This window comes from Microcaecilia unicolor, chromosome 10, assembly GCF_901765095.1.
Source record: "Microcaecilia unicolor chromosome 10, aMicUni1.1, whole genome shotgun sequence".
NCBI classification, from domain to species: Eukaryota; Metazoa; Chordata; class Amphibia; order Gymnophiona; family Siphonopidae; genus Microcaecilia; species Microcaecilia unicolor.
Window position 1 is genome coordinate 20,288,211 of NC_044040.1, and position 26,855 is coordinate 20,315,065.

At 44.9% G+C, this 26,855-nt stretch overlaps 1 protein-coding gene across 1 annotated transcript in view; it reads left to right on the top strand.

Annotated features, from left to right (window-relative positions):
- Positions 1–26,855, top strand: part of SND1 (staphylococcal nuclease and tudor domain containing 1) — a 1,412,868-nt gene that overhangs the window by 1,140,256 nt on the left and 245,757 nt on the right. The window contains exon 18 of the mRNA XM_030217129.1: positions 17,019–17,160. Coding sequence (XP_030072989.1) covers positions 17,019–17,160 — 142 coding nt within the window. The remainder of the gene's footprint in view (positions 1–17,018; positions 17,161–26,855) is intronic.

Genomic DNA, 26,855 nt, shown 5'->3' on the forward strand with positions numbered 1-26,855 from the left:
AGTCGGCATGGGTGAGTACTGTGGATTGTACTAGACTGCGGAAAGTTTTCTGTGGGAGGAATGGTTTTACTCTTTTCAATACCCACATCATGTTGAACATCTTCTTCGTCATGGCTTTTGCATGAGTTTCTAGAGTTAGATGGTTGTCTAATGTTACTCCTAGGATTTTTAGATTGTCAGATATTGGGATTGTGACGTCAGGGGTGGTCAGGGTGGTCGGGAGTAGAGTAGCATGTTATGTTATGATGAAAGGATTAGGCATTGAGTTTTTTCTTTGTTCATTTTCATCTTGAAAGCATTGTTTGGATGGGTTAAAAATCAATAAATGACATGAAAGTTGTACATATCTTATTTGAACTTTCATAAGAATGACTTCATACCACATTTTGCAACATCTAAAGCTGCACATCTATATTAGTCCCATAATCTGATATTCAAACACAATACATTCAAATCCTTGTGTTGGAAACTCAGATTGCTTTGTACACGCATAAAAGTTTGTGTCTATATTTGTAGTTAGACACATAACTGAAAATGTACACTAAAGCTTTCACACGGATGACACAATGATAACTAAAAGAATCAAGAGTAGTCAGTAACTTTATTGCTGTGTGCGAAAAATGAAAGTTATCTTTCCTGATGTTGTAGGTGCATTCTCGGTTATTGACGTAGGGTTTTTCAAAGTGGCAGTAATAATCTTGTAAAGGTTTATAAAGGTTCATTAACATTTTACCAGTTGTTTTGTCTGTCGGTGATACAACTGCCAGCATATCGTCTTTTATGCTGTAATACAGCTGAGCTATTCTACATACGTCTGTGCATTCATTAACTCAGATTGAAAAATTCAATGTACCTCAAATCACGTAGCATGTTAGGTGTCATTTTGTGGTATTATTTCCCGCTGTGCTACTCTGTAATGACCATTAAAAACTTTCAACATCTGGAAACTGTTTCTGAAATCTTGAAATGATATTTTGAAAGCTTCAAACCTAATTCCCTTAATAATTCACCATCTTCAAATGGCTTCTTACCCTTTGCAAGTACATGAACTTAAAGGATGCAGTAGTCAGAGGCCATAAGTTTCTGCTCCTTTAAGGAACTGCAGAGACCTTTACTATGTCTACCTAAGAACTATGCTTGACTTTTGCATACCTCTACAGCTTATAGAACAAGGGGGTAGCTTGTGATTGAGAATGGTAGGAAGGGACAGTGATGCACTGGTCCAGTGAAAACTGGAACGGAGAACCAGTCTAAAGGAGCAAAGGAGGACAGTGGGGATGTCTCAGAAAAAAAAATCTTCATTGACAACCCTATCAGCTGACATTCCTCTTGAGGAAGGAACTACCTACTAAGGATTTTGTACCAAAAGGCTCAGAGAGGCCTAACTACTACTTATCATTTCTATAGCGCTACTAGACGTACGCAGCGCTGTACGCTTGAACATGAAGAGACAGTCCCATGCTCGACAGAGCTTACAATCTAATTAGGACAGACAAACAAGACAAATAAGAGATGTGCGTGCCGATCCCACTCTATGCTCAGCAGATGAAGTGGCGTTTTCCACCAGTATTTCTCTGACTTCAGTTGTCTTACTTCCCAAACAACTATTTAGAGGTGCATACATCCTAGAATGTGGGGTAAAATGCCATTCCATATTATATTTCTTCATGATCATGACACATTCATGGAAAACAAGGTTTACCCTCTTAATATTTTGTGATCATGTGAAGAAACACAACCTCAATTCATGTCCTCTAGTTTTACAAATTTTCCCTTTCAAGTATTTAAACGTCTATGCCATATCTCCCCTGTCTCTCTTCTCCTCTAGGGTATACATATTCAGGTCTTCCAGTCTCTTCTCATACATCCTATGGTGCAAGCTCCATATCATTTTTGTCACCATTTTTGTCAGACTCTCTGTGAGACTGAGTGTATAAGACCAAGAGAGTGTGTGAGTGACTGTGTGACACACAGAGAGTGAATGTGATACAGTGAGAGACAGTGTGTGAGAGTGAGAAAGACATTGACTGTGAGAGAGAGTGTGTGTGTGACAGAGATACCTCCCCCCCCCCCTCTTTGGTGTCAGGCCCCCCTCCCTCCCTCTCTCTGGTGTCTGAGCGTTACTGTGCAGGACGCTGAGCTCTGGCTGTGCTTCAAGGAACTGACCAATCCTATTTAATAGAATGCACCTCCAACATTCTGAAGCCGAGAAACCTTGTGTGGTTGGTCACTTCTGCTTGTGACGAACCCGGAAGTACGTGATGTCAATTCAGGAGATGGATACAGAGAGCATCTCAGTCATGCAGTCAGCATCAGAATGTTGGAGGTGCATTTTATTATATAGGATTGAGCTAGAAGAAGCAGGGACTGTCTGTTATGTGCATCTGTAAAGTGCTGCATACCCCTGAAAACATTACACAGATGATGTTGATAAGTACTTGTGAATAACAGACCTTAGAATGTCTTTCAGATACACTTCTTTGTAGAATTGGTTACTTGTGTGTCTGTATAGCTACCCAGTTTCTAACTGTTGTTATCTGTTTAGTTTTATAATTAAAATTACTTTACACATACCATTGATTAGATAAAGAAAAAAATTTGGATTGTGTTTTCTGTAGCTGATATTGGACTAGTATATGATGACATTAGCTGTAAAAGATACAAGTTTATAATTTCTTGAGATAAGGATCTCTGCTGAAACAGTCCTTTTCAATTATTCCACTTTGGAGATAATGGGAAAGGTTCTTTTCATGTCATTGTGAGCAAGAAAAGGATGGAATCTAGACTTTCTCTTTGCCCACCTCTCTGATCATGTATTCTTAACCGTAAACTAGAATGGTTTTGATATGGCTGTCCTTTGTCATCTCCACTGTCTTTACTTGTTTTGTGGAGTATCCTGCTTCTGTGTTGTATTGTGGCAACCATTGGTATCATAAGTAATTTGCCTGAAATCTATCCCAGGGTGAAAATTAATATAAAGCCGTTCTGAACAATAAGAGTAGCCGTACTGGGTCAGACCAATGGTCCATCTAGCCCAGTCTCCTGCTTCCAGCAGTAGCCAATTCAGGTGACAAGTATCTGACCGAATTCAAAATAGTGGCAAGATTCAGGTTGCTGATCCCAGGGTCAAGCAGTGGCTTTCCCCATGTCTATCTCAATAGCAGACTATGGACGAGTTCCAGAGCTTAACCATTTGTGGAGTGAAAAAAATATTTCCTCTTGTTTGTTTAAAAGTTTGTTTACCCGTTCCACACCACTAAGCGTTTTATAGACCTCTATCATATCCCCCCTCAGACGTCTCTTTTCCAAGTTGAAGAGTCCTAACCTCTTAAGCCTTCCCTCATATGAGAGGAATTCATCCCCTGCTGTACTCAATGCAGAATAGCTATATGCAAATCCCAGACTGTTGATTGGTTGTCACATTTGCAGTTTATGGTCTGCAGTTGCTCTTTATTCTGTTCAAAGTATTCTATGATTAATCCCATTCCTCTACTTCCTCTGTGCGAGTGCTATTTTCTTTATATATTTCCAAATTCTTTGACATAGGGAGTCACTTCTCTGTCATGAATCTGGGGACTTCTGTCCTCCTCTGCTCAACTCATGAACTTTTCTCTAGGTCTACAAAACGCTTAGTGGTGTAGAACGGGTAAACATAAATTGATGTTTTACTCAAAAAGTACTAAGACTAGAGGACACTCAAGGAAGTTACATTGAACTACTTTTAAAACAAACAGGAGGAAATATTTTTTTCACTCAGCAAATAGTTAAGCTCTGGAACTCGTTGCCAGAGGGTGTGGTATCAGCGGTTAATGTATCTGGGTTTGGACAAGTTCCTGGAGGAAAAGTCCATAGTCTGCTATTGAGATAGACATGGGGAAAGCCACTGCTTGTCCCTGGAATCAGCAGCATGAATCTTGCCACTTTTTTGAACTCTCTGTCAGACACGTTTCACCTAAATTGGCCACGGCTGTCTTCCTTTCCCCAGATACTATGCCCCAGCAGATCCAATTCCTTTGCTGGCCTAGATCTGAAGGGGGGTGTTGCTTTCCTTCTAAGACTGAGCCCCAGCAGGCGTCACCGTTGTGGCAAATTATCTACATTCCCTGGCTAAAGCTCTCTCTCATTCTCTGCTTTGTCCCTCTTTAGGTCTGTGTCACTTTATATTTCTCTCTAGTTCTGCGTATCCTTATCTGCCTCCCTTTTTTTGGCTTTTTTTTTTTCTCGTTCAGTTTGCTTTTCTTTTACTAGCATGGCATGAGTTGCTCTTTTATTTTCTGTCCCTGCCTTCTCTTTCTTTCTCTCTGAATAATTATCTCTTCCCATTGTGCCTATCTCAGTAGGGTCAGTTGGCAGGGCTGAGTCCCTAAATTAATCAGTCATCGGTAATTGCTGAAACCTAATTTGGCATGTTAGCATCTACATAAGTACATAAGTACATAAGTAGTGCCATACTGGGAAAGACCAAAGGTCCATCTAGCCCAGCATCCTGTCACCGACAGTGGCCAATCCAGGTCAAGGGCACCTGGCACGCTCCCCAAACGTAAAAACATTCCAGACAAGTTATACCTAAAAATGCGGAATTTTTCCAAGTCCATTTAATAGCGGTCTATGGACTTGTCCTTTAGGAATCTATCTAACCCCTTTTTAAACTCCGTCAAGCTAACCGCCCGTACCACGTTCTCCGGAAACGAATTCCAGAGTCTAATTACACGTTGGGTGAAGAAAAATTTTCTCCGATTCGTTTTAAATTTACCACACTGTAGCTTCAACTCATGCCCTCTAGTCCTAGTATTTTTGGATAGCGTGAACAGTCGCTTCACATCCACCCGATCCATTCCACTCATTATTTTATACACTTCTATCATATCTCCCCTCAGCCGTCTCTTCTCCAAGCTGAAAAGCCCTAGCCTTCTCAGCCTCTCTTCATAGGAAAGTCGTCCCATCCCCACTATCATTTTCGTCGCCCTTCGCTGTACCTTTTCCAATTCTACTATATCTTTTTTGAGATACGGAGACCAGTACTGAACACAATACTCCAGGTGCGGTCGCACCATGGAGCGATACAACGGCATTATAACATCCGCACACCTGGACTCCATACCCTTCCTAATAACACCCAACATTCTATTCGCTTTCCTAGCCGCAGCAGCACACTGAGCAGAAGGTTTCAGCGTATCATCGACGACGACACCCAGATCCCTTTCTTGATCCGTAACTCCTAACGCGGAACCTTGCAAGACGTAGCTATAATTCGGGTTCCTCTTACCCACATGCATCACTTTGCACTTGTCAACATTAAACTTCATCTGCCACTTGCACGCCCATTCTCCCAGTCTCGCAAGGTCCTCCTGTAATCGTTCACATTCCTCCTGCGACTTGACGACCCTGAATAATTTTGTGTCATCGGCGAATTTAATTACCTCACTAGTTATTCCCATCTCTAGGTCATTTATAAATACATTAAAAAGCAACGGACCCAGCACAGACCCCTGCGGGACCCCACTAACTACCCTCCTCCACTGAGAATACTGGCCACGCAATCCTACTCTCTGCTTCCTATCTTTCAACCAGTTCTTAATCCATAATAATACCCTACCTCCGATTCCATGGCTCTGCAATTTCTTCAGGAGTCTTTCGTGTGGCACTTTGTCAAACTTTATATTTCTCTCTAGTTCTGCGTATCCTTATCTGCCTCCCTTTTTTTGGCTTTTTTTTTTTCTCGTTCAGTTTGCTTTTCTTTTACTAGCATGGCATGAGTTGCTCTTTTATTTTCTGTCCCTGCCTTCTCTTTCTTTCTCTCTGAATAATTATCTCTTCCCATTGTGCCTATCTCAGTAGGGTCAGTTGGCAGGGCTGAGTCCCTAAATTAATCAGTCATCGGTAATTGCTGAAACCTAATTTGGCATGTTAGCATCTAGTTAGTGGTGTGTCAGTAATGAGACTCATAATGTTGATGTGTCTGTCAATAAGCATAAAAAAATGTTGCTTGTTTCCAGGTATAATGGCATCACACCCGTTACCTTCCCCTTGACCTTCAAAGTTATTAGTTATAGATAAATGCGACGAAGGCTTTACTGTCAGCTTCGGTGACTATGGGAGGGCACACACATTGTGTGTGAACGGGTATCTCTGAACTTTCTAAATGCCACGCTAAAGCTGTCAACCTACAACACATGTTCTTGCAACCTTCCAGAAGTTGTATTGGACTTGGCACGTTGTCACTTTCCATCAACATTCAGCTACTTTGCTGACATCTCGTTGCAGGTTGCCAATATGAGCTCAGTGAAGCCAGCCAGAAAGTGTTGCAAGGAAGATTGCAGCCAGGGCTACCAGATGACTCCTTGCCTTAAATGACAGGTGGATTCCCTTGAGAATTGCAATCCCCTGTGTGTGCAAGGAGATAAAACCAGAGCTGTCTAAACCTCTTCAGTACAATATGGAATCATCTGGTAACTTTAGCTGCAATGTTTCGGCAACAGGAGCATCTGCCCTTGCCTTTAACATGTCTTAGGTCCAAGCTATCAAGAAATTTTGGGCATCGTAATTAATTTGTAAGCGGTGGCCATACACTGATGTTTATATCCTGTAGATTCTGTAATACTACTAGTAACTAGAAGGTTCCTTTTCTTTTTGCAAATCATGAATAGCAAAGTGTATCTGTGCTTATACAGGGCTTTGTAAAACTGAGTGGTGGTTGTGTTAATTATATGTGTAGCTGATCCCATGACTTTCAGACTATATTGTAACTGCTTAGCTGAGGAGCTAAATTTACCTTTTCACAGGGCTTTTTTTGAGGGGGTACTGAGTACCGGCACCTTTTCCGTTGTCTGCTAAAATTGACCCATGGTCCCCAAGTTTTAATGAAAAATCTCAGGCTCGACATAACTAATTCTGCCTTGTTATAGAAGATTCTGTGACTGGTTGCAGGGGGCCTGGCTATTGTGGGGTGGGTCTCTCAGTGATCACCCCACCCCTGAAGGGGTGGCCTAGCATTTGAGTACTGGCACCTTTTTCGCTAGAAAAAACGCACTGCCTTTTCAAGAAATACTGTTGTGTATTATGCTCTCACTAGTAAAAAAAGGCCCGTTTCTGGAGCCAATGAAGCGGGCGCTAGCAAGGCTTTCCTCTGCCCCCCCCCTCCCACCCACCCACCCAACCAACACACCTTCGTCATCACTGACGCCATTGCGCCGCCCTGCTCGCTGTCGATGTGTGACTGAATTGCTCTGCCCTCAACGTCATAACGTTTGACACGAGGGCAACCACCCAACCAACGCACCTTCGTCATCACTGACGCCATTGCGCCACCCTGCTCGCCGTCAATGTGTGACTGAATTGCTCCGCCCCCAACGTCATAACGTTTGACGCGAGGGTGGGGCCCAGAGACTGGGTGATTTCCGTGGCTTCAGCACCACGAACTTACGAACCTTGGCTTCAGTGACGTCAGAGAATAGAACGTTGAGGGTGAGTTTTATATATATAGATGATACCATGAGTAGGAAGGGCAATCACAATCATGTAGAAACAAATGTGGATGGGAGCCAATACCAAAGCAACATTGAAGCAAAGTTCATGCATATGTGCATATGCATAAGTGGGAAATAGAATCAGACTCATGCAGGCTGAGACTAGTCATGTAGCTTTAAGTAGAGTGATTTAATAAAGTATTTGCAGTGTCGTGTATCTGGTGAATACGTGCTTTATAATTGTATTTTCCATAACAAAGCTGTTGCTGTGCGTACTCGTCTAGAGTGGACATGGATTCCTCGACCATTGTCTTTCTTGGCTGTGATGTCATCGAACTTTGAAGTGTGTTTATTCGATGATGTCAAGTGTAGCTAATGTTTCCGCTTGATATTAAGTGACAATGATGCCTTTAATGAGCGGAGTACACCAAGTCTTAGTTGTTCCAAGATTCAACACAGCCTGTGAAAATGGCTCATACTTCTATGAGTACAGTAAAGTGCAACGCTTAATTTATAGACAAAAAGGAAGTGGAACTGTGGAGCTCAGGAAGGGGATGGGCAAGCCAGGATCAGGAGCAACAGAAGAAAGATAGATAAGGGAGCAGAAAGAATGTTCTGTGCTCTGTTCCAGGCTCCCCCTTCTCCTTTTCTTCCCTGCAGGCTCTCTGGAAGGGAGGGGATGGAACAAAACACCCCTAAAGTTCTGAAGTCTGAAATGAAGTGGGGGAACTGCATTCCAGGCTGTTCTCCCAGAAATTAAGACTTGGTGAAGAGAGAGAGTGAAGAATGCTACTAGGTTTGTTGATCTTAGAGAATAGCCGGCCATCAGTACCTTGTGGGAAGTAGATCAGAATAATTTAAAGATATAGTATATGAGCTTTCAAGTCAATGGAGGAGTGGCCTAGTGGTTAGAGCACCGGTCTTGCAATCCAGAGGTGGCCAGTTCAAATCCCACTGCTGCTCCTTCTGATCTTGGGCAAGTCACTTAACCCTCCATTGCCTCAGGTACAAACTTAGATTGTGAGCCCTCCTGGGACAAAGAAATATCCAGAGTACCTGAATGTAACTCACTTTGAGCTACTACTGAAAAACGTATGAGCAAAAAATCTAAATAAAGTAAATAAATATGTGAGATCCATATGAACAAAGAGAGCCAATGATCTTGAAAGCTTATATACTACTCCAGCTTTGGATTAGTTTTGCTGTGGTCTATTTTAATGATAATATGAAATGAATGTCCTAGATTAGCAATCCATGGGAAGCCTGTGTCATGTCCCCTAACTCAACGCAAGCGGCGTCCTCGGGCTGCGCGGGGTCCCGTCGACACGCACACTTGACTGGCACTTCCTGAGCCGTGTGTGTAGTCCTCTCTGGGTTTGTTCAGAGAGCGATGGTTGCAGGCTCCTTAATTGCTTTGCTTCCATGCACCTGTTTCTGCTCTCTCTCTGCCTGGCTTCCAGGCTCCTTGATTGCTTTGCTTCCACCCACCTGGGTCTGCTCTTCCTCTGCCTGGCTTCTCTTGCTTCTCTCCTATTGGTCTTCCGGTTCCTCCTCCTTCCCCTGCTCTTGTCCTATGGCTGTGCCCCTTCTCCCTGCTGATGTCAGACGCCAGCACTTTATCAGCTGAGCTCTCCCTGGACTCCATGCTTCGGCTTCTACTTTGGTAAGTGTTTCTAACTCTGTAGTCTGATTCTTATCTACTGGTCCCTCGTTGCTGACTGCCTGTATCTGGATTACCCTTCTGCCTGCTGCCTACCTACTGACTTTCGCCTGCATCTGGATTACTCTCTTGCCTGCCGCCTGCCTACTGACTTTTGCCTGCATCTGGATTACTCTTTTGCCTGCCGCCTGCCTACAGACTTTTGCCTGTACCTGGATTACCCTTCTGCCTGCCGCCTGCCTACTGACTTTCTCCTGCATCTGGATTACTCTCTTGCCTGCCGCCTGACTGCTGACTTTCACCTGTACCTGGATTAGGTTCTTGCCTGTCGCCTGCCTGCTGACTTTCGCCTGTACCTGGATTACTCTCTTGCCTGCCGCTTGCCTGCTGACTTTTGCCTGTACCTAGATTACTCTCTTGCCTGCCTACTGACTGCCACTTGTACCTGGATTACTCTCTTGACCTGCTGCCTGCCTGGCCGATACATTCATCACCCCGTTTCCAGCTTCGTCCCGTAAGTCCTGCAGGCCGCCCGCACCTAGGGGCTCAACCTCTGGGGAATGGCGGTCAACGCAGGTGAATCCCGGGGTTGTCCAGCTGCCAAGCAGAACCTTGTCTGAGTACCGGGCTCAGCAGCGCTCTACTTGGTACAAGAACTCACAAGTCTTAACAGCCTGATAGTATTCTCATTCATGCACACTAGTATATATCTATATATAAAGGTTTTAAGGAATGAGACATGAGTTTTTCTTGGAGACACTGAACTTAAATGATATATGCAAGATGTACTAATGGCAAACCTGTCCCATCAGGGTAAATAACTAAAATATGCCTTGTTACTGAAGCTGATAGTTGTACGTTTGGAGCCTCTTTGAGTGATCCAGATGCAGCTTGTCTTGTGCAGCTGGAGGTGACAGAAGACTGATGTGTGCTGCAGCGTAGTCACAAAATTACCAGCCATGCTGTCTATGTAGAATGCACAATCAAGTTGCAGTTGACTATAAATACCGAGATGTGTTTCAGTACTATCTTTCTCGAACAGGGAAACTAGTAGAAGGCTGGCGCACTCTATATACTAGGACTGTAATGAATATTTGTATTTGATTCGATTTGGCCATGAATAGTAAAATATGCTACTGCATACCCCAAACCAGCGGCCAGTCATCAGCCAGAAATCTGCATTTCACTTATTCAAAGCTAACCACCACCATGGAACCAGCTACATCGCCTGAGCACAGTCTCACTCGGACCTCTGCCTCCTCCCTTGTTTACATTCCCAGGGCCCCCACTCCCTACCTACTCATTTCCTCATTGCCCATGTCTGCCAGGACATATCATGTCTGCCTACGTACCATGGGAGAGGTAAGAGGTAAAGAAGAGAGACCAAATATAATTCAGAGGGCGCCACTTTTAGAAAGTCATGTAAACCCATGGCGGCTTTTAGTAACATTTTAAATCTCTTACCTTCAATCACAGTATTTTATCTTGAATATTTGTATTTCTGATCATGCGTATATTTACATATTTTGTAAATGACTTTTACAGCCTTTGGAGAGAGGCGAAATAGAAGAGCCTTATAATGAAACCTGTCATCTTGGTGCATGTGTGAGGTTCCCTAACTGTCTTGGTATATTAGGAAGACTGTGGTGTGTAAGCAGTGTGTTTTTTCTAGCAAAAAAGGTGCCGGCTCTCAAATGCTAGGCCACCCTTCAGGGGTGGGGTGATCACTGAGGGACCCACCCCACAATGGCCAGCCCCCTTGCAAACAGTCACAGAATATATGACAAGGCACAATTGGTGTTGTAGAGCCTGAGCTCTTTCATTAAAGCTTGGGGTCCATGAGTCAATTTTAGCAGACAATGGAAAAGGTGTCAGTACTCAGTACCCCCTTAAAAAAAAAGTAGTGTGTAAGACTGTGTGATAGCACCTGAGACTAGCAAAAACTGGGCCTTCTCTAAAGGGATGTGTTATATTTCCATAGTTTGGAGTAAACATGGACTGGTGGCTGAAGCAGTGAAATCCAACCCCCCCCCTCCCCCATTCTCTATTTGACCGTGGAAAAATGGCTTTTCCCCTGGGCTTCAGTTCTGCAGCACTAATTCAGTATTTCAATATGTTTCTTTTCCTCTTTTCCCTTTTGAAACATCTCAAGTGCTAAATATGGTAGTCAGGTTTTGTGCCCTGGACACGGCTGTGTCTATGTCCATATTTGTGGGGTAGGAAATTTTTTTTTAAATGTTGGCATCCTATTTAGACAGTAGCGAGTTTAAAAAATATTATTAACAGAGTAATCCTTAAAAAATGTATTCTATCTATATTTAAAATGAATGCATATTTTCCTTTAATGTAAACCTATCCTATATAATAAAAACCAACCTCAACGTTCTGAAGCTGACTCCCTGGCTTCAGTGAAGGGTTTGAAGCTTCTGAAGCTCAGGCTCCACCTCCGTAAGCTCCGCCCTCGAGTACTTCCGGGTTCGTCACAAGCAGAAGTGACCAACCACATGAGGTTTCTCGGCTTCAGAATGTTGGAGGTGCATTCTATTAAATAGGATTGGTCAGTTCCTTGAAGCACAGCCAGAGCTCAGCGTCCTGCACAGTAACGCTCAGACACCAGAGAGAGAGAGAGGGAAGGAGGGGGGGGGGCCTGACACCAGAGAGGGGGAGGTATCTCTGTCACACACACACTCTCTCTCACAGTCAATGTCTTTCTCTCTCTCACTCTCACACACTGTCTCTCACACACTCTATGTCTCACACTGTATCACATTCACTCTCTATGTGTCACACAGTCACTCACACACTCTCTTGGTCTCATACACTCAGTCTCACACACACTCTCTCGCACACATTGTATCTGTGTGAAACACACTCTCTCTCTCACACACTGTGTCTCACATACACACTTGCACACACTCTCATTCTCACACACACACTCTCTCACAGACACACTTGCACCCAGACTCACTCTCTCACACACCCACACTCGCACATACACTCTCTCAAACATACACACTCCGAGGAAAACCTTGCTAGCGCCCGTTTCATTTGTGTCAGAAACAGGCCTTTTTTACTAGTTTCACGTAAAACTCCTTCAGTTTTCTGACACTTTTGCAAGACCAATTTGGTCGTGATTGTTGTAGAAAGGGAACAGCCCCCTTTTAAAACCTCCTCTCATGCATAAGTGCAAATACCTAGCACTGTAGCATATTACGGATGCATGCCATTTCCAGTACACAGAGTGCGTGTTTTTTGAGTGTCCCACACTTCTACTTATGAGAGAAATCTTCAAAGAGAATTGGCATACCCTTATTCTTTCTTTTAGCATCCTTCCCTTTCCCACTGTCTTGCTGCTCGTTTTCCTTTTTCCTTCCTTATAAGTCCTCTACCATAACAGCCAGGCTTAGTGCTCTTAACCATTACTATTTACAACAATATTACAGTTATATTTTCTAGTGGAAGCATCGGCACAGAATATTAATCGAGTTGCTTCATTCACTTTGTTACTCTTAATTGAATTTAAATGGAAATTAAGCTTGTTTTTCTTCTGTGTGGATCTGAAGTGTGCTTTGAGGTATCGTTTGCAATTCTGCTCTTCCCAATTACAAATGACTTTTTTGTGCTTACTGTCTTCTGTTAAAATGGTGGTTGTGCTCTGGCATTTCTTTGACGTGTGTAGATAAGGAGATCACAATAACAGAGGGTAAAGGACCTTTCATGGAGTAAAGGGCTAGAACGTAACTAGGACTGGAAGTGGTAGTGTAAGAAAAGACATGTGGGTTCAGCGGTAGCCTAATTGAGTACATGAACTAGATCGCTTTGGCACTAGAAATTTTCTTCAACTCCATCGCCCCATTTACAGGAAGATCACTCGTAAATTGGTTCTTTCTGCTGATTTCTTTTTTCAAGGTACCAAATGGTGGAACACTCTACCGAATACCATCAAATATCAAGATAATTACTTACTGTTCCGCAAATTGTCGAAGTAATTCCTCTTTAGGAATTTTTTTTTGTTACATTTGTGCCCCGCACTTTCCCACTCATGGCAGGCTCAATGCGGCTTACATGGGGCAATGGAGGGTTAAGTGACTTGCCCAGAGTCACAAGGAGCTGCCTGTGCCTGAAGTGGGAATCAAACTCAGTTCCTCAGTTCCCCAGGACCAAAGTCCACCACTCTAACCATTAGGCCACTCTCCACTCCACTTTTACCAGGCTTAGTTTAGGATTACCGTTCTACACAAGTTTGTTATCTTGGCAATGTTTATCTTTGAAATGGTTTAGTAGTTGTTCTCCTTATAGGCTTGTTTTCACTGTGCTTTGTAAGCCATATTGAACCTGAGGTTGCTTGAGATAATGTGGGATATAAATGTCATAAATAAATAAACCTAAAGAGAAGCCAGTCCAATCCTTGTATTAATCTCCATTTCAACCATGGATTTGTAGACCCTTGTGCCTTAGAGAATTAAAACCATCTGGATCAGTCTCATTCATATCTCCCTATTCCCGTTTGCCCTCTCACCTGAACAGAGAGCCTCAGCTTTTCTGAACCTGTTGCCTTGGAAAAGGAGAGGTAGGTGGGATGCCAGTGGTTTTTGTGGAACCTTGAAAGTGGGCTACTGAATAATTAGATTTGATAAGAGTAGTACTGGGAGTGGAGAATGTAGCTTGATGGTTAGGCCTGTGGGCTGGGAACTAGAATGACCAGATTCAAATCCCACGGCAGCTGTTTGAGTAACCTTGGGCAAGTCATTTAACCAAACCCCCCCCCCCCCCCATGCCTCAGGAGAAGGCAAAGGAAAACCACTCCTGTATCTTTTTAAACACCATGAGGGCAGCTCCCGCATTGTGTGGTGACCTTCAGTGAGCTCTCTCGATGTCACGTCTGGATCAGGAAGAGCATTACTGAAAGTGCACTATAGCTGCTAGCGGCAGGAAATAATGATTTAGGAAACTTAGAACATCCCTGCTCTCTCACGTATTACTAGGGATTTTGCTTTTGAAGTTCTTGCAGTAGAGAGGTGTGGTAGCCGTGTTAGTCCACCCTTAAGGTTATCAATAGAAATCAAACAAAATAAAACATGGAAAAGAAAATAAGGTGATACCTTTTTTATTGGACATAACTTAATACATTTCTTGATTAGCTTTCGAAGGTTGCCCTTCTTCCTCAGATCGGAAATAAGCAAATGTGGTAGCTGACAGTATATGTAAAAGTCTTTCATAGACAGTCTAACAGTGGGTGGGAGGTATGCATGGGGACATCAAAGCAGAAAGTGTGTGACGTTGCCACAGGTCTATATAGAAACCTATATTCTGCAGTGACAAAAGAAGTCTGGTTTCCAGTGTCACAATAATTAAAAAAAAAAAACTGAAAAATTGGTGAACTGTTAAGGTAAACTAGAGCAGGCAAAAAACATGGACCAATTTTCAACAACAGAGACCACTGCGTTATTTAACTTCTCTACCACCGCTAACTCCAGACTCCGCCCCTTCTGCCTCGCATCACCTTATGCCTGGAACAGACTTCCCGAGCCCATACGCCATGCGCCCTCCCTGCCTATCTTCAAGTCCTTACTCAAAGCCCATCTCTTCTCCCTTGCTTTTGGCGACTAACCACCTTCCCCATTCATGTTACCTACACTGACTACAGAGTTTGTAACCTCTAGATTGTAAGCTCACACAGGGACTATCCTTCCCCATGTTAAACTTGTACAGCGCTGCGTAACCCTGGCAGCGCTATAGAAATGCCAAGTAGTAGTAGTAGTAGTTAACTGTGGCCCTGGCATTTAAATGTATGTACTGCTTCAGAACCTATGCGCCGGGTTCCATTATAGAATTCTAGTGAAACCCGTAGTTAACACCCAGGGATGTGATGGTAAATTTTTAACAAAGGGCTCTCTGGGTGTAGCCAGCCCTGCAATTTGATGGGGCCAGGGGTGGACTGAGGAGGCATCGCATGCCTCTCTCTCCACCCCCGTGTGGGCCCGCTAGGCATACGTTTGCTGGCAGGGATGCCGAGCCCCACCAGCTAATAGATGGGCTGCCACCACTCTCCACTGCTTGTTTCTGGCTCTGAGCAGCATACAGGGACTTCTCACGCATGCACGAGGAGTCCCAGCCTGCTGCTGAGGGCTGGAAAGAAGGAGCGGGGGAGCAGCAGCAGACTTGGCTGGAGAGGCTCAGCAAAGTAAAAGAGAATTCAGGAGGGGCCTGAGCCCACATTTTGGGAGCCAGTTGTTAAAGTAGCTTTTTGGGGGGGGGGGGAGGGTACTTTAACAAGCAGCTCCCAAAATGCTTAAAAACTTAACAAACGGCTCTTGCGAGCCCATGAGAGCCCACTCCCAACACATCACTGGTTACATCGGCCCTAAAGCTGATATAAGTGTGGTCATTTAAGTGGGAGCCATGCCTACATCCCGCCAATGTTCTGCCCATGCTCCGCCCCTATATACCCCCCCTCCTTTTTTTTACAAATACATGCTATGTCAGTGAAGCGGGTATTTTCAGCCTAGCACTGAGGCACTTTGCTAGCACTTACCACAGGTGTGTGCACACAGAGGCGTGTGAATGCTAGCATTCTAAACATTTTACATGCAGTGGATGTGTAAAAGTTAGCACTCAGCTGCTAGAGTTGCACTTACAGTCAGTTGCAACTGAATATACCTGCATGTGTAAATGGGCTCGTACAAGTACACACATTGCAAGCTGACGTGTCCATGTGCAGTAGGTGTACTTGGCAGGGCCACCGAGAGACTCGGCCGGGCCTTGGGCCCCCTCCCCCCCCCCCCCCCCCCCCCCGAGGTCGCCACCGCTACCCAGCCACTGCTCCCCCCTCCACCTCCCCGAGGTTGCCGCCACCGCTCCCCCCTCCACCCCCCCCCCCCCTGAGGTTGCCACCGCTCCCCCCCCCCCTGTCCGCCACCGGGCCGGGCCCCCTGCATTGAAATCACAGTCTCACCTCCGTGAAAGCAACACTGCAGGCAGCAGAACGCCTCCCTTCGGCCCTCCTTCCCTCCTTGTGTCCCGCCCTCACGGAAGTTACGTCAGACGAGGGCGGGACACGGGAAGGAGGGCCGAAGGGAGGCGTTCTGCTGCCTGCAGTGCTGCTTTCACGGAGGTGAGACTGCGATTTCAAAGCAGGGGGCAGACAGTTGACGATGGAGGGCGGGTGGGATTGCGGCGCCGGGCCCCCCTTGGAGGCTCGGGGAATTTTGTCCCCCCTGCCCCCCCCCTCTCGGCGGCTATGGTGCTCGGGACAGAGATTTGGTGAATCACAGTCACGATTTATGCACATATTTTATAGAATATGCATGTTCACATGTGTTGTATGTGCATACATTTACATCTGCTGTCAAGCAGGCATATGATGTCTTTGTAACAGGCTAAAAACAGGCACCTACTGCCGTCTTAGACACCTATTAAAAAGAAAAAAAAAGTTACCCTCGTAGCCACTATCTGCTATTCAGAAAGTCTGAACTAAACTTGTAGTGCATTCAGGTAGCAGCTGAACATCACCATTATCCAGATAATTTCTTGGCACTGCCCATACCTTCACCCATTCACTGTATGAATAGTGTCAGGCCAGTTAGAGGGATTGTCAGCTTCTGTACAGTGGCTGAAAATCAACGGACAAGGAAGTTATATGTTCACTGGCCACTGGTGAACGTGCCACTTCCTTTAAGTATCAACCTGGCAGCAGCAAAAGGAACCAATTAACATAAGACACCATTTCCAAAATCGCCACTCTGTATGGTAATATTCTTATTGCAAACTGATGGTTAAATATTTTGCTTCCTCTGTTTTGTCCATGCTTCCTGTTCTCTGTGCTCACTGCTGCACAGTTTTCTTCATGGATTGGCTCCTTCATTGTCTTGGTTTGTGCCGTCTTCTCTCAGGTGTGGTCCAGCTACGAAGAGCAGCCAGTGGAGGAGGTGGTTGCAGTGGTGGAAGAGAAGGAGCGAACCACCAACTACAAGTCCGTATTTGTGACGGAGATCACAGACGACCTGCATTTCTATGTGCAAGATGTGGAGACGGGTGAGTCGCTGCGGCATTCAGCATCTGATAGTTATGGCCTCTTCTAGGGAATTTTGGCTGCTTATTAATCCCTCTGGCATCTGTGTGTGACATAGAAGGGGCATAATCGAACGGAAACGTCTATCTCCATGGGCGTTTATCTCCGAGAACGGGTCCGTGAAGGGGCGGACCGAACCGTATTTTCGAAAAAAATAGACGTCCATGTTTTATTCGACAATCTGTGAGCTGGGCGTTTTTATTTTTCAATGATAATGGAAAATGAAAGCGCCCAGCTCAAAAACGAATAAATCCAAGGCATTTGTTCGTGGGAGGGGCCAGGAGTCGTAGTGCACATGCCAGGACACCAACCGGGCACCCTAGGGGGCACTTTTACAAAAAAAAAAAAAAGGTAAAAGAGCTCCCAGGTGCATAGCACCCTTCCCTTGGGTGTTGAGCCCCCCAAATCCCCCTCAAAACCCACCGCCCACAAGTCTACACCATTACTATAGCCCTAAGGGGTGAAGGGGGGCACCTACATGTGGGTACAGTGGGTTTGGGGGGGTTGGACGACTAAGCATTAAGCAGCACAATTGTAACAGGTAGGGGGGGATGGGCCTGGGTCCACCTGCCTGAAGTCCACTGCACCCCCTAACAACTGCTCCAGGGACCTGCATACTGCTGCCAGGGAGGTGGGTATGACATTTGAGGGTGAAAATAAAAAGTTGTGAAATATCATTTTTTTGTGGTGGGAGGGGGTTTGTGAACACTGGGGGAGTCAGGGGAGGTCATCCCCGATTCCCTCCAGTGGTCATCTGGTCATTTAGGGCACTTTTTGGGGCCCTATTCGTGGAAAAACAGGGTCCAGGAAAAGTGCCCTAAATTCTCGCTAAAAACGCATATTTTTTTTCCATTATCGGCGAAAGGCGCCTATCTCTGATCGGCCGATAACCACGCCCCCAGTTCCGCCTTCACCACGCCTTTGACACGCCCCCATCAACTTTGTCCGCATCCGCGACGGAGTGCAGTTGAAAACGTCCAAATTCGGCTTTCGATTATACCGCTTTATTCGTTTTTGTGAGATAAACGTCTATCTCCCGATTTGGGTCGCAATATAGGCGTTTTTCTTTTTCAATTATAAGCTGGATACTGTACTGATTCTGTATTCTGGACCCCATAGTGCACATAGTTAAAGCAGGTAAAGGTGGTTACAAATGGAGAAACAATAACAACGCTAAAAGCATGTAGCAAGACTCATTGAGGAGCAGTGGGGTAGCCAAGGGTGGGCCCGCAGCACACCTATGATGTGGGTGGCAGAGATCCCCATGCCCCACCAGCTGAAAACTCCCAACAACTGTCCCTCCTGCATACCTTGTTAATAGCAGATCTTCGCCTGCAGCGAGCAGCGAATGATGCATACTGCTCGCACCGGCCCCACAGTCTTCCCTCTGATGTAGTCCCCGCCTATGCGGAAACAGGAAGTTGCATCAGAGGGAAGGCTGTGGGGCCAACGTGAGCAGTGTGTATTAGTTGCTGCCGGTGAAAATCTGCTATTTAAAAGGTATGCGGGGGAGGAGGGATGTTTGAGAGACCATATGGGCATGCAGGTGAGAGAGGAAGAGACCAAATCACTTGTGGGACAAGACGGAGTTCTTTTCCCACCCATCTTGGGCTCAAAAATTGGGTGATTGGCTATGCCCCTGTTGAGGAGTCCTTCATCAACATACGTAATATAATCAGCTCACTGTTACTTCTGGACAGTGGCGTACTAAGGGGGGGCGGTGGGGGCGGTCCGCCCCGGGTGCACGCCGCTGGGGGGGGTGCCACGCGTCTGTCGGCAACTCTCATTCTCTGCTCCCTCTGGCCCCGGAACGGGTTATTTCCTGTAACGGGGCAGAGGGAGCAAGGAACGAGCGTTGCTGACAGACACGCGCCGCCACCCCCCCCCCCCCCCAGCAGGTAAAGATGCACCGGGGGGGGGGGTCGTTTCACTGGGGGGAGCTGCCCCTTTCTCGTTCCCTGTCCCGCCCCTTCCATGCCCTCACCTCCCCCCCCCCCCCCCGTCATCTCTCCTCCCCCTCCTCTACCCCTCACCTCCCCTTACTCTGCTATCCCAATCCCTGGTGGTCTAGAGGTACCTCCTCGGGGCAGGAAAGAGCCCCCTCTTTCCTGCCCGGAGCTGCTAGCTGCCCTGCATCCTCCTGTGCTGGTGAGTCCGGCTCTTGGCGTTTCAAAATGGCCGCCGAGAGTTGAAGTCTCGCGAGGCTGCTTCAACTCTCGGTGGCCATTTTGAAACGCCGAGAGCCGAACTCACCAGGACAGGAGGATGCAGGGCAGCTAGCAGCTCCGGGCAGGAAAGAGGGGGCTCTTTCCTGCCCCAAAGAGGTACCTCTAGACCACCAGGGATTGGGATAGCAGAGTAAGGGGAGGGGGGTCGCGTTGCACCTGGGGGGGGGGGCGCTGCACCCGTTGGGGGGGGGGGGCGCATCGGCGATCCGCCCCGGGTGTCAGCCCCCCTAGGAATGCCACTGCTTCTGGGGAGTTTGTTTCCTTTGGGATTTATAGAAGCATTTTAGAAAAGCAATGTTTGTTTTTGGTTTGGGTTTTTTTTTTAGTGTCTGCTAGTATGCAGGAGTTTATTTGACTCTCATTTTTGCCTAGCAGCTGCCCCAGATCCTGTAACCTTATGGGGTTGCCTCTGTCCTTATGTGTATATAAGCCCTCACCAAGCACTGATTGATTAACACATGTCAGGCAGGTGCACTTAATGGCAATATACTTCCTGATAACATCTTTGACAATGAATGGATGGAAATAGTGGAGCATTCGTGGATGGGATGGGTTTCTACAGGAAAGATAATGCAGCATCGGGTAAATGTATTTATCCTTACCATCATCCCTCCCAGCTAGCACACACTCATTTTTCGCCAGGGCTGCCAGTCCTATCCAGTTCTCAAAGACAGGCTTGATCTACATCTGGTTTCACCCCATGAAACGCAGTGACTTTTCAGAAGAAACTGAGAGTTCGAGAGCTACATTTGCATGCATGTTTTGGTTCCAGACAGACTAAGATCAACCCACATATGCCGATGACTGCCCTATTGGCTACTTAAAAGGGAGTGCGCTGCGCATGCTGTTTAATGGTATATGGAATACTCAAAAAGAGGAAAAAACACAAAAAATTGAAATACCAACTCAAAAAGCAAATTTTTTTGCCTGGATACATCAATCAAACAGTCTTTTCTTAGAATACATATAAAACTGTATTTTAAAATAATTCTTAAAGGAAGAAAAAAAAACCTCAGTGGATCCAGAGCAGACAGATTCAGTAACCTTTCATGCTCACATACAGACCCACAATTTTAGTCATTGGTCAAAAACCTCCAAGAATAATAATAATAGTTGCATTGTGGCACAATCAAAAAATAACCCAATTTCTCAAATGTGAATTCAGTCTTGTGTTGCATTATTCATCTTGTATTTTCATTTTCAACTTTCAGTACACCATATAGTATCGGTCCCTGTTTTCTCATTTGAGTCACAACAGCATCACATCAATTTGACTAATTATGATGGACTTTTTTGGCCTGTGATTAAAATGGGGGGGGGGGGTCCATATGTGAGCATGAAAGGTTAATGAATCCATCTGCTCTGGATTCGCTGAGGTCTTTTTCCTCCTTTAAAAATTATCCTATATAATAATTCTCACCTCCAACGTTCTGACTTGCCTGGGACCGTGGCTCATTCCGAGTTGGTCTGCTAGGCTCCGTAGATCAGGCTGACATCACCGTAGCCATTATGATGTCAACTTCAGAACCCGGGGGGAAAACAAAAACATGCCTCACAGCTGATCCATGTCCAGAGGAGGGTCGCTGGACATGGGTGGCAGGAGGGGGCAGGGGAGAGAGGAGGTTCACTGGACATGGGTGGCTGCAGCGGAGCCGAGGAAAACCTTGCTAGCACCCGTTTCATTTGTGTCAGAAACTCGCCTTTTTATACTAGTAGTAAAATAAAGTTTTATATGTGTGATAATAAAAGACTGATTGATTGATGTATCCAGGCAAGGATTTTGCTTGAGTTGTAACGGTGCATGGAGACATTATGGTAGCATTACATTGCCCCTCTCCCTAAATACTTTTGTTGCTGCACTGATCCCCTCTAGAACTGCTGGAAACAGCCTTGCACTGAGAACAAGGCGACAGACACAGGTTGAACACAGTTGGTTTGGCAGGCAGCTGCAGCAGGCTCTGGATGCTGAAGTTTGCCAGACATGACAATGGCTGTAATTAGTTCTTTCAGCTCTAGTCTTCAGATGGCTGATGCTTTCCTAATTTGGAAAGGGGAATGTTGGGCTGCTGTGTGCAGGGCTGGCAGAGGAGGGGACAAGACACTTCACTTCTCACCGAATTGTTCCCTTAGCTCTTTGAGGAGGATACCATTTGTGCTGGCATCTGCTGACCTGCACCACCTCCTTTGGCTTTTGCGTGCCGCCGGATGTAAAGATATACTACTGTAGAGCAGTGCCAGGTCGCAATCTTTTGCAACAGTGTGTTCTGAAGGTTATGGATGAGGATGATATGTGTTTGCTTAATTTAGCCATCGTAGACCCAGCTGTAACAAAAAGTAGTACGGCAGGAGGGGTGAAAGACAACAGGAACATCACTGGCACTTGTTGTTGTTACTGTACCTCCAATGCCTCCCTCCGTGCCGCTTGTTTTCAGCTCATTAGAGAGAGCTCTGGAAATTTCTCCAAATACCCTCTGTATCTACTTCTTAAAGCTATAAGGGATCCATGAAGTCGTTTAGGTGTCTGTGTATTGGCTGTCTCTTGCATACCAGAGGCTGAGTAGTAGAAGGGAGTGGTCAACCCAAACTTTAGTTGGGAATCAGGACTAGATCTTCCACTATTCAAATGATCAGTAGCCACAAGCGGGCAATCCAATTGCCCTCAATAGCAGTGAATACCATCTTATGCTTAGAACTATCTTGCTTTTTGTTTAATAGAAGGGTTCTGCCAGATCAGGAAACAAATCATTTTTGGGTCATACGGGGAGAGTAGCTAGGTATCTTCATCAATCACCACAATAGCTTAATTGAACCCAAAGCTGGTACAAGGGTAGTTGGTATCCTAGGCCAACCTGCAGCCTTGTGCCCCTCCCCCCCCCACACCCAGTTTAATTTTTAGGCCCCTCAGATTCCCTCAAGATTTTGATAAACATACCAGTCGTGATTACTCCATAAATGGATATCATACTTAAATATTAAACCTAAGAACACAAGAATAGCCATACTGGGTCAGACCAATGGTTCTTGTAGCCCAGTATCCTGTATCCAACAATGGTCAATCCAGGTCACAAGTACCTGGCAGAAACCCAAATAGTAGCAACATTCCATGCTACCATTCCCAGGGCAAGCACTGGCTTCCCCATGTCTATTTCAATAGCAGATTATGGACTTTTCCTACAAGAACTTGTCCAATCCTTTTTTAAATCCAGGTATGCTAACCGCTATAACCACATCCTCTGGCAACAAGTTCCAGAGCTTAACTACTTGGTGAGTGAAACAATATTTCCTTGTGTGTCCCAAGGACTGGGTTGAGAACCTCTGATTTAGAGTGATCTGCCCTGATGTTCACTGAACAAATAAGCATTAGACCATTTTCCAAGGTAACGAGGCTGTTTGAAAATTGCTCACTCTCTTGATGGCTTTTTGAGTTAGTGGGCCTGTCTGCAGTTACTGCTCTGCCTTGACTGTAGTTGCCCGTTCCCACCCCCCACCCCCTCCCCAGAAGCTGCTGCCCTACATTACCACCGGCTAAGGCATATCATATGTAGAAGAGCTATGAACTGCGGGAAGTTAGATGCCTTTGACCAAATGAATGGTCATTGGGGAAGCGGGGGGGGGGGGGGAGTTGAAGGGTTATTGTATTTGTTATTTGATGGAGCTTATTGTAACTCAACTTGACCTGGTGTAGGGAGGCGTATGCTCGAATTGAAATAAACATGGAGGCATATTTTCAAAGCACTTTGGGAGGCTAAGTTCCATAGGTTTCTATGGAACTTTGGGAGGCTAAGTGCTTTGAAAATAAGCCTCATAGTCTACCTAATTTTTTTGTTTCAGTTGACCTTTAATTTGAATCTGTGGAATGAAGGTCTGCGTTCACCTGCTGAGCTCTGGGTTCATGCTTTGCCTAGTCTGCCTAATGATTAATCTGGCCCTAATTGAACCTTACAATTCAAGATTTCTTGCAGGCATGCTGCACGCACCCAGTCAGTCTCACCTACTGCCTGTCTACGTTAAAGAAAAGCAGTAATTTTCTGAATTTCTTTGGTCCTTCCTTTAAGAATCTTTTATCCTTCATACGTATTTAATACACACGATCCAAGACAGATGTATAGAAATTAAGTGTTTTAGTGTGTCTGTCCATATTTCAGAACAGGCTGACAAGCATTTTCAATATTTTTTTATCTGAACCTCGCTTTTGCTCTATTAGAGCAGCAATATAATATCCCATTTATCCTCACTTAATTTACATAAACATGAATATTCAATATTGAACATTACCTATACAAATCTTGTCTCTTAAATTAACATCATTTTTTAAAAATCTCTGTATGAGAGTACTATAAATAACCATCCTTAACTGCTTGAGGTATACACTTTGTTAATATTTAAAATCTTTCTGCAGTTTAATGTAGTCAACCCTAGAACCTCATCTAGGCTGAGTCCTGGGGAACACTGTATAGGTAAAGGGTTAATGCCCCCACCTTCTCTTCCCAGGATTATGTGGTACGGTGAGAAGGGAGGCTCAGCTTTGGGCCCTGTGTTCCATAAATGTTTAAACGGAATTCAAACATGCGTGGGATAAGCATAAAGGAATCCTGTGCCGAAGGAATGGATCCTCAGGAGCTTAGTCAAGATCAGGAGGCGGGGCTGGTGGTTGGGAGGCGGGGATAGGGCTGGGCAGACTTATACGGTCTATGCCAGAGCCGGTGGTGGGAAGCGGGACTGATGGTTGGGAGGCGGGGATAGTGCTGGACAGACTTGTACGGTCTGTGCCAGAGCCGGTGGTTGGGAGGCAGGGCTGGTGGTGGGGAGGTGAGGATAGTGCTGGGCAGACTTATACGGTCTGTGCCAGAGCCGGTGGTTGGGAGGTGGGGCTGGTGATTGGGAGGCGGGGATAGTGCTGGGCAGACTTATACGGTCTGTGCCCTGAAGAGCACAGGTACAAATCAAAGTAAGGGTATACACAAAAAGCAGCAAATATGAGTTATCTTGTTGGGCAGACTGGATGGACCGTGCAGGTCTTTTTCTGCCGTCATCTACTATGTTACTATATGGCTGCTGGCATGCTGTACTCTCTCTTCACTCACTAATTACCAACTAAATTGAGCTAAAATCCAGTCCAGGTTTTGGCTGTTTAATAAAAGCAAAGTCTATTGGGTGATTAAAAATCAGATGAGCAGACAAAAGGACAAAAACCCAAGTGGTTAAACACTCAGAACTACTTTGTTCTCTTATCATACCCAGTACAATATAGGGCTAAATTTAAAACTCTATGTCTGATCTTCAAGGCCCTGAAGAACAGGACGATCCTCCACACACCGCCAAGGACACTAAGGTCCTCCCAAGGACTTTCACTAACCACACCCTCTCCAAAAGACATTACATGATATGATACCCCCAAGCGAGCCTTCTCCGGAGTAGCCCCCACACTCTGGAATGCACTGCCTGAAAGGCTCCGCTTAACACAAGACTACCTCTACTTCAGGAAGCAGGTGAAAGCTTGGCTCTTCAACCAGGCCTTTAATGGAAGAAGTAACTAACTTGTTAGTCTCACTCACACACACAAGGAGTAACACGGGCTGCACCTACTGCAGCAGGACATGTTTATCCACTCCTACCCTAGCTATGATAATATTTAACCATCTCTCTGATCTCATGTGCACCTTTCTTTAAATTAATCACCTTACTTTCTAACTCCTCTTACTCTCTTACCTATCTATATGTTCCATCTTTGCTTATACCCTTCACTATCAGTTAAAATGTTCCATTACGTATTGTGTTGACATTGTAAGTATGCCATACTTAGTATTGTTGTTTGAATATTTTTACTGCTGTAATTGCCTATTGCTCATGATTGATCTATTCTTACTGAACACCACCTTGCGTGAATTCCTTCAAAAAGGCGGTAAATAAATCCTAATAAATAAAATTACAGGATGACTCCTTCAGCCTTCCAGGCCAGACCTTTTCCTTTTCCTGTTCCAGGTACCAGAAATCCTCTATATTCAAAGATCAAAGTCAGGAACTTCCCCTCTGACCTGCAAGATACACGGAGCTCTGCTTTTTTCCCCATTTCATATCCAGAAATTCTCTCTTTAGCCAGCAAGACATATCTCTCAGAATTTTCAGCTCTCAACTCCTTAGGGTTCCTTAACTCCAGGCAACAATCTGTATAACTTGTCTGCCAAATTCTCCCAGTTGCATCTCTAGTACATGGATTTCTACTGTAATACGTCTCAATAATCTAGTTATTTTTGGTCTGCAGGATACTTGACTGCCAGGACACTCGCCCACTAGTCCATGCAATTCTGATCCTGAGTGCTTACCTCATATAGGCAGGTTTTCAGTGCTAATACAGTTCTTATATTCTGCTCATTACTGTATTAGGCATTCCTAAAGATGAAGCAGAAAGATTATCAAATTATAAAAATAATTTCTTAAATAAAAAGGTTTTTGATTCGTTCTGTGCGAAATAAGAAATAAAGTTCTCAGCAACAACAACAAAAAAAGGGTAAAGAGTTCCCCAAATGAAGATTTCAACAGCTTTTTTTGATAGAACACCTTTAACTTCCAGAAAATTTAAGGTCAATCAGTGATTAGATCATGTACCGCTATTAATTAGAGGAAGAAGAATTAGTGAACTCATATAAGATGTACTACTAGACCAAGTAATATTTTAAAAACAAAGCAGATGTTAAATAGAATCCTTGCTTCTGCTGGCAACCAGTGAAGATCATACAGAAATGGAGCAGCCATATCATATTTCTGCAAATTTAGTACTTCATTCTTGATGATGTATTATGTATCATTTGAAATCTATTCCCCCCCCCCCCCCCAATTCCTGGGAATTCTTCCTTCTAGACCTCCCTGCCATAGAAGCAGGAATGATACTAAGTATTGCCATACTGGGACAGACCAAAAGTCCGTCAAGCCCAACGTCCTATTTCCAACAGTGGCCAATCCAGGTTCCAAATACCTGACATTATCCCAAAAAAAGTTCAATACATTTTATTCTGCTTATCCCAGAAATAAGCAATGGATTTTCCCCAAGTCATTTTAATAATGGTCTATGGACTTTTCCTTTAGGAAGCCATCCAAACCTTTTTTTTAAACCCCTTGGCTGCTTAGACCCATTCGATACTTCAGGGTCTACCCTATACAAGGTCTGAAATTTCAGCCTGCTGCACAGGCAGAAAAGAGTCTAATTTTCCCTCTCAAACTAGGAATTTTATACTTCTGCTTGACATTATGCATTTTCACACCTCCTGTTATAGTCATTGCCAGCGGGGAATCCATTCTATATATACACTCAGGAGTTAGGCTATTCAATTCAAATCAATTCTTATGTACCGCTAATATACCCTTTCCAGGGTTCAGTGCAGTTTACATTCTAGGTGAGACAAAAGCAGATAGTGTTAGTGTGAGATAATAGA